Source organism: Aegilops tauschii, chromosome 6 (genome assembly GCF_002575655.3).
Source record: "Aegilops tauschii subsp. strangulata cultivar AL8/78 chromosome 6, Aet v6.0, whole genome shotgun sequence".
Classification (NCBI taxonomy): domain Eukaryota; kingdom Viridiplantae; phylum Streptophyta; class Magnoliopsida; order Poales; family Poaceae; genus Aegilops; species Aegilops tauschii.
Genome location: NC_053040.3, coordinates 61,078,861 through 61,087,573, shown reverse-complemented (window position 1 = coordinate 61,087,573; position 8,713 = coordinate 61,078,861). Strand labels below are relative to the sequence as shown.

The 8,713-nt window shown below is 44.4% G+C and overlaps 1 protein-coding gene across 2 annotated transcripts; it reads left to right on the top strand.

The window, feature by feature from the left end:
• Window positions 1–1,137: 1,137 nt before the first annotated feature.
• Window positions 1,138–5,304, top strand: LOC109736697 (uncharacterized). 2 transcript variants are annotated; one of them, XM_020295900.3, is made up of 5 exons: window positions 1,138–1,323; window positions 1,459–1,634; window positions 1,764–1,933; window positions 3,398–3,813; window positions 4,546–5,304. In XM_020295900.3, exons 3-5 carry the CDS (start codon window positions 1,775–1,777, stop codon window positions 4,982–4,984), a joined length of 1,014 nt encoding a protein of 337 aa, XP_020151489.1. In that variant the 5' UTR covers window positions 1,138–1,323; window positions 1,459–1,634; window positions 1,764–1,774; the 3' UTR covers window positions 4,985–5,304. The 2 variants fall into 2 exon arrangements, with proteins under 2 accessions (XP_020151489.1, XP_020151490.1); XM_020295901.4 differs by having other exon boundaries at window positions 1,175–1,355.
• Window positions 5,305–8,713: the final 3,409 nt, after the last annotated feature.

The window sequence follows — 8,713 nt, the reverse complement described above, 5'->3', positions numbered from 1 at the left end:
TGTTTCTGTTTTTTGATATATAGATCGTTCCATGCAATGTAAGGTTGAGATTCAATAAGCTGACCAAAGACACTGTGGTCTTCGAGGCCCCCGGGGGTCCCTACACTTTGGAGGTCGAAAAAGGACCAACGATGACCCAACTGGGAGGAGATGAATGGGATCGTTTCCTCGCCCACAACCATCTCAATAGGGGGGAATTGATCACCTTCTCCTCAAAAGGACAAAGACACTGGATGACTGTTGTCTATGATGCCGTCTTTGACCAAATAATGCAGTTGAACGACGATGAGACCAACAACCTATTGGACAAACTTCCGATCATACCCCTCATGCCTTGCGTAAGGGCCTATCCTCGCTTATTATGCTCACTGTTTGGTGCCTCTGGAATGATCGAAATGGATGGATCTTCGACAAGTTGACGTCCTCCAGCGCACACTTTGTCTGCATTGTCGAGTATGAGGCTAGGCTTTTGAGATAGGGGGTGGAAACCAAGGGGCTCAACCTGATTTTGCCCGATATGAAGGCCTTTAGGGGCCGTTTGGATGGCGTCCAGGCCAGCCACGCCAAATCGCGGGCGAGCCAAAAAGTTGGCAATGAAATTCGCCGCCACCAACCTGCCCTATTGTTGGCGTAGAAAACAAACTAGCGACCAAAGTATTGACATAGGCTAGAAATTTTGGCTGCCAACCAAACAGACACCCATGATGGTGGTCAACGTCATATTTTGGTAAGACGAGCATCGGTTCTCATCCAAACTGCCCCTTAGTCTTAGTAATGAGTATCCATTTTTCTTGTTGTGCTTCTGTGTTTGCAATCACGCCATGCTTGTACATGCAGGGCTGCGAGTCGCACCTTGTAGTTGTTTCACCCTCTACTTGTCAATGAAATAATACACAATCTTGCGTATTCGCGAAAAAAGAACAAGGAAAGAAATCGATCCATCGGCGAGAGATGTCAAGGTTGGGAAGGGAAGTTGGCGCAAAAAAAAAAAAGGAAAAATCATATGATGGCATGTTTACACAGATGTGTAATTTTTTAATCAGTCATGAATAGCCGCCGCATCAATTTCAAAATCAGACCATGGCCAAAAGCCATACGGAGTATCCCACTCCTCCCCTTCCTTAAAAGCCCCGAAAACTAATATAAATAAATCCATATCCTCCCTATAGACAAAAGATAAAAGGAAAAAATAGCAAGAGGGAGAAAAAAAAAGGTCAGTTGCAAAAATTATTTCGCGAGATCAGGGCGGCTCCGCCCCCTTGCCGCAGATTCGCGGCGAGAGGGGAAGGCGGAGGTTTCCGAGCCGGCGGAGCCCATTCTCCGGTGAGTTTTCCGGCGGCGTTTCGAAGCCGCAGGTGGCGGTTTTGTTCCTTATCTTCCTCTCCCCCCCTCTGGCTCATCTGTATCTCAGTATCCGTCGCATTTCTGGCGTGTTGATTCGGCGCTGTTTGGTTGTAGATAGACGGAAGGCACAATCTTGCGGCTGTCCTCCGGCAAATTCTTACCGGGTTATATCTGAGGATTGAAGGTCGCGCGAGGCTGGGCATTTCCACCGCGTTTCTTGTGCAGATTTCGTCGATTTCTTGGCGCTGCTGCCGAGAATCCGGTGTTGAACAGGTTGCGGTGGACGAAAGGTAGGATCTGGACCACCCAAAGTTTGTCTGAATTTGGTGGGGTTCTTGCGGATTTGGGGGTCTGGAAGCATGGTGATCTAGGGTTAGGGTTTTGGTTGCTCATCTGTGGTTTGCTTGTGTTTGTGAAAGGCAAAGAGGCGATGGACTACTACAACATCCTCAAGGTGAACCGGAATGCCTCATTGGAGGACCTCAAGAAGTCGTACCGGCGGCTCGCTAGGACGTGGCACCCCGACAAGAACCCGACTGGTGGCGCCGAGGCTGAGGCCAGGTTCAAGCAGATAACTGAGGCCTACGAGGCAAGTGAATTATGCGCATTTATTTTCCATGCAATGTCGGTTGCGGGGTACGTGTGTTTGATTCGGTGCCGGTTCGAAATAGAATGATAGCTATTCCTGTGGGGAGCTTCTAGTGTTAATGCTACGATTTATCTTTTCTTGTTTTACGCATATAAAAAAGGTTGCTCGGTTAGTGTGTTCAGTTGTATATCATGGTTATGAAGATTGACCATTTAGCTGTGGTATAACATACCACCAGCATCTCCATTTCGAGCTAGTCATGCTAAATAAGCTTTTTAGCTTAAATTTGTAGTTTTACCTGGATCTCCAAGTTGTGCTAGGTGCCCCATTTGGAAATTAGAATGTTCAATCTACTTGAATTTACAAGCAGCAACATATGGTTCATGTTTTTCTTCTTTGCAGTTTAGTACTTGTTGGGCATGTACTGCTTCTGTGTAGCATTTCGTTGTGCAAAATGAGATTGTTGTTTCATTTATCCTTTCTAGCAGTTTAAAATTGGATGAAAAAAAGTCAATTTGACAATGTGAACCCCTGGTCAGGTTATATTGAGATCTGCAATTTTGTATCCTGTTCCATAAGTAGCTATACTCTTCTCCATCTCAGAAGTCAAAAGTCATGACTGTTAACTAGTAGTTTTACTTAAATTTAACCGTTAACTGGTTAAATCTCTGAAAATACATTTGCAGTATGTTGAAAAATATTTTTGCTTAGGCTACCTGCAACTTCCACATTTAGTATGGTGATGCCCAACTGCCCATATAGTAATACACTATTTTTTTTCTTGAGAAAACACAAAGCTTCCGTATTGGTGCATTGATAGAAAGAGTAAGTTACAACTGTACAAACATAAGACTAGGCCGAAACATCCACGCACTCAAGAGAAGACTACGACCAACAATTGCTAGACAAATTTACAACGGACACCACCAAACAAACCCCGGCCTAGATGCCATCCACACAAACACACATGACGCAGTCCAGCCACAAGAAGCGAGACTCCCAACTCTGAGAAGGGGGCAAAGTTGGGCCGCTCTGCCAGTCTCCCACCGCCACTGGTGCCGAGGCCTCGGAACCGCCAGACACTACACATGTCCTGAACGTTGCGCCAGCACTTCAGTTTTCATTGTTTAAATGCAATTGCAAACAAAAGCTACTAAACTGGGGCTGCCTTCCTTCTCTGGTAACCATCACTTGCATATGACTTCATTGCCTCACAAGACTTTCAGAGTTGTACTGCACTGCACTTGCTTAGTTTTAGTCTGGCACTCCACAACATACATGGTTGCAGGGCTTGCAGTATGTGATGTACTGTACTTTCTTCTAGGAAAGCATCAGTTATACAATGCACATTCTTCCAGAAAAGCATCAGTTATGTGATTTGTTTCCTCGTGACTTAAATATGTAGTTCAGGAGTTGTTTTACTTATTTGCTCTTCTCTCAGCAATTTTGTCTGAATTTTGCCAGGTACTAAGTGATCCAGAAAAGCGTGCAATTTATGACCAATACGGTGAAGAAGGTTTAAAGGGTATGCCTCCACCTGGTTCGCAAAGCCGGACCGCCACAGCTTCTGGCTCAAGTGGTCCAAGTAATTTCCGTTACAATCCTAGTGATCCAGATGATATCTTTAATGAGTTCATGGCGAGCAACAAGCCATACACCTTTGGTCAAGACCGAAGGCGCTTTCAACCAGCACACCGGACCTCTGCAGTGAATGGTCGAAGTGAAGCTTCTTCCAGTTCACAGAAGGAGCCTGGTACCAGTACAAGCCATCTGGAAAAGCCACCGCCTGTGAAGAAGACATTACTTTGCACTCTTGAAGAGCTGTATAATGGAACAAAAAGGAAGATGAAGATCACTAGGAATGTCGCAAAATCAGATGGGTATGTGTCTACTTTTCTCATATATACATGCATGTTTGGTCGGGCTTCTGTTTAACGTGGGAACATTAAGCTTGAATATGAGCCTCTACTGACATGATGTTTGCAATTAAAGTTTCAAAATGTTGGTCTGTATTCTCTACTGCGTTATCATTGCGTATTGCCAAGTCCATTTTTTGCAAGTTATTTTTATACTGTGGATCATCAAAAGCTTAACCTGAATTCATGTGTGTTATCTGATTGTAATATCGTTGCTCAACATCTTCTTTTGCCTATTTTAGCATGTTTTACCGGGAGTTATGAATATAGAGCACCTTTTCATATTTTACTCTTTCTTGTTGCATTTTTTTCTGAATTTATCAACCCTTACAATTTACAATCCTTTTATATCCAGTTAAATCCCCCGATAAATCCAAAGTGGAATTGTTGGAAGTTAAATAAAGGATTTTGGTAGCAAGGGCATGGCTACTGTTTGCCTGAATTCTGAATGTTGTTTACATTGATAAGCCAGGTGGTTGATAAAGGCACACGTGCTTTGCATAACTGATGTTAAAATCATTTTTGAATATGAGCACAGGTGGCTGATAACCAGTCTGTTACCTTTTATTTATCTACCCTTTTAGTCCAATTGAGTGAAATTCTTCCTCTTAGTTTTGTTGGCTTGAGATGTTCCGTTCAGTATCTTGCGTATCTGATTGTCCCTCTTCATGTCCCTCTTCATGTCATCTTCTGCAGAAAGGTAGAACTTGAGACAGAGATCTTGCAGGTTGAGGTGTTGCCAGGCTGGAAAAAGGGAACAAAGATGACATTTCCCAACAAAGGCGACACGCTACCTGGCTATTTACCGCAGGACCTGACCTTCGTCATCGACATGAAGCCCCATGACACCTACACTCTGGAAGGGAACAACCTCCTGGTAAGCCAAGAGATCCCCCTGGTGGACGCTCTTGCCGGGACGACCATTAACCTCAGGACCCTCGATGGGAGGAGCCTTCCTGTCAGGGTGGAGGAAGTGGTGCGCCCTGGGCAGGAGATTGTGATCGAGAACGAAGGGTGGCCGATCCGGAAGGAACCAGGGAAGAAAGGGAGCTTGAGGATCAGGTTCGACGTGGCCTTCCCGGCGAGGTTATCCTCGTTGCAGCGAGCTGCCATCAGGCGGATCATGGGGAGCTAACCAGGGAAAAGAAGGGCGCGGCAGTGGATCGATTCATACAGAAACAAGAAGAGAAAGAAAAAAAAACTAGCTAGCCTGAGGACAGTTGGGATTGGTTTGGGTTAGTTCATGTTCATCTGTTGTTCATAGATCAGTAGCGGTGCAGCACTAATTCCGTGTGTTTAGCCCTGTTCTTCGCAAGTGACGTTGTTTTTTTGGCGACTTTTGTTGGCCATTAGCAGTTGGATGCTTTTAGTTCTGATCATATCAAACGGATGTTTATCCCCCTTGACTTTTCAACGGTTATAACCTGCTGCCTAATGGTCACTGTTCAACGGTTATTGTTCGTCTTTGTTTTGCCAGAGAGGAATAGATGCATACAGTTTATTCACTCCGTTCAGATGCTGTATATGCAGTGCCTTAGGCTAACACTCAACGGTACTAGTGCTTCTCACCTATTATCTACAAACATAAACTCAGAAATCTGATCCTCCTTCACATGGAACAGCTAGAGACTACTTATACTAGAAGCACATACTAGTTAGGTGTGAAAACAACTCAAAATGAAAGGTAAATTAGTGAGCTTCAGTCCTTCACATGGAACAGCTGGGAAGTACTTATACTAGAAGCACCTACTAGTTGGGTGTGAAAACAACTTAAAATGAAGGGTAAATTAGTGAGCTCCAAGCTGTAGCATGAGCAAGCCTCGCACTGTAATTAATTTCAGGACAACTTGCATGAGAACTTGCACAATTTTTGATTCAAGACCTCAAATGATGCATCTTTTTTTTGAATGAAAGATGACTTCAAACACCATCTTATCCTGCCATTAAAACATGCTAGACCCTTCTAGGATTAATTAGGTTTAGGTGTGAAGTCGTAGCTAGAAATCAAATGGGTTATTTCTCCTAAAATAGGCACTGAAAGCTTCCCAACTAAGATAATGATTTTGCCCATGTCTTTCTTTGGCTGCTCTAATGGTTTAACATTTGTGCTAGCATGAACCTCACTCTTTGATGTATTGGTCATGATTTGGCCCACATCAACGAGTGTGGATGAGGAGGGAAAGAAAGGCTGTTGTACCACCGACGGGCGGACCAGCGGGAGGACAAGGGCGAGTGTGGCGCATGTTCGCGTCGAGTAAACCCGACCCAATTTTGGTCCAGAAATGGGTCACGGCGTACAGAAAAACGGACACCCACCAGTTTTGCGTCGGCATGCTGGGCCGTGTTTTTTTTGTCCGCTTCTACCCAAACAGACGCAGTCGGACGAAATGGGTCGCCATGTTGGAGTTGGCGTTAGAGCATGTTCAACGGGTCCCTTAGAAACCTCCCTCAAAAATTGTTATACGAGATGTATATATACTTTTAGATGGTTATATGGAGATGTTGATGTAATTTATGGAGATTTGTATGTGAGCATCTTCAACAAGTCCTGTCGTGGAATTGTCACGGCAGATGTCCTTGAGCTAGGACTTAGTCGTGGAGCCATCGCAACTAGGAAGCTTGAAAGGGTTATGCGGGACAAGGAACATGAGGGTTTATACTGGTTCGGCCCCTTACGGTGAAGGTAAAAGCCTACGTCCAGTTTGAGGTGATATTGATTAGGGTTACGATCGCCAGGGAGCTAAACAGCTATCCCGGCTCTCGATGAGGTTGTTCTCGCCTCTAAACCGCTGCCGGGTCGTCCCTTTATATAGGGAGGCTGACGCCCAGCAGCCCTTAGAGTCCCGGCCGGCTCATAAGAGCGTCCGGCTCGGACTCTAAACAATACTTGCCTTACACTACAAGTCTACTATAACAATGATTGTAACTACGGGCCTTACCCATATCCGGGTCTCAGCCCATCTCTGGCCCATCATCTTGAAACTTAGCTCCGGGCTTCTGGCAATGACCATTAGAGTAACCCGGCCCTCCTGGCGGGTGACTCTAAGGTCTATATCCTCAACAAGTCCTCTTAAAAACTCCCCATATAATAGTTTATTGTTGAGGAGCGGCGAAACGATAAGTACGATAGTGGCGTGCTGATGTGACATTTTTAGAGAAGGTTTACGGGAAGAGCTATCTTCCCCTAGATGGAGAGGAAGTTAGGCTGATTATATAGGGTCCCCAAAAAATCGCCTTTACAGAACTTGTTGGACAATTTTTTTATCCAACTCCATCTAAATCAGTTTTTTTATACGGAAAGTGGTTTTGTTGAAGATGGTCTTAAATGATTCAAGAAATAGCGTGTACAATCTTTAGATAAAAGCATCTCTAGCGGTCTACCCATTTTAGCCTGAAGAGCTTCTAGAACAGATTTGGTATATTTGGTATTCCCTCCTTTCCAATATATTAGGTGTATTAGGAATTGCATGCAATTCCATAATATAAAGCGCACAGTTACGACCTCTGCTGACGACCGCTAGTTTTCAGGAAATAAAAAAAATACGACGACGACCCTCTCGTGCGGTTAGCTACCATGAGCACCCACTCGTCTCTCTATCCTTCAACATTTTCTGTCCACGAAGCCACCTCACTTGCCTTTCCCGTCCATTTTTCTCCTATGTGAAGAACGCCCAGCACACCATTTCTCCTTCCGATCTTTCTCAGCTCGTACCGACATCAATCCATGGCCAGCCCCCTCCACGTTGTTGGTGTTAGCGACGAGGGTCCCAACGGCGACGGAGTTGCTGCCCATCTTGCCGCCGACGATGGCATTGCCGCGCAACTTGCCGCCTGCAAGGCCGGTCTCGTGCGCGGTCGTTCCGGTACGATGGGAACCGGCAACAATTAGAAAGAAGAAGTTCAGAATATATATTTTGCCTCTTCTCCATTTGATTACCTAAATCTCGTTACCTATAAAATCAGCCTGACTTCCTTCCAATTTTAGACAGAGGGAGTAGCTGCCGATCCGACATTGTGCAGGAAGAATAGAGAGCAAGTAAATACTCCTCCCATTCTAAATTACTTGCCGTAGAAATGGATGTACGAAGAGAGTAAAATGTTTGCTTGAGGATAAAAAAAAAGGGCGTTTTGGGGAAAGAAGGAACAAAAATCTAAGAAAAAGATCTCATCGGTCTCCCCACGCTACACGTCGTCGTCACCGGTTAGGGATGGCACCCGCAGGGTTTGGGTACGGGTGGAGCTACCCCATACCCTTACCCGTCCGCCCTGAGTTTACCCATTACCCATACCCATACCCGTCAAGGTTACAATTTTTTCCCACACCCGTCACCCGACAAGGTATATAGGTACCCGCGGGTAAAAACACCCGCATTTAAAACACATCAATTAAGTAAAAAATAGTTGTAAAAAGCAACATATAATCATAAATTATTAATAGCAACACATTTTAAACAACAATGTACAACAACATATTCTCATAAACAAAAATACTTGCCTATAAAGTGACATATAAAAATGTTAAACAAGAACACATAATCATAAATAACAACACATATGCATACACTTTAAGTTCACGAAATCATGATAAATTACAGAGATAATTTGAATACACATTAGAGTTTTTACCTAGTGTGATTAGGAGAGAAAATGAATACATTGGGATATTAACGGAAACCCACCTATCAACATTTTAGATGGGTACGCGGGCATGAGTTATACGGTCCCATACCCATACCCTCTTTACCCAATGGGTATGATATTTTCCATTTAAGTACCCACGAATAATTTTTTATCCCATACCCTTACCCTAATAGGGTTTTTACCCACAAGGTATGCGGGTAATGGGTACCCATTGCCATCCCTA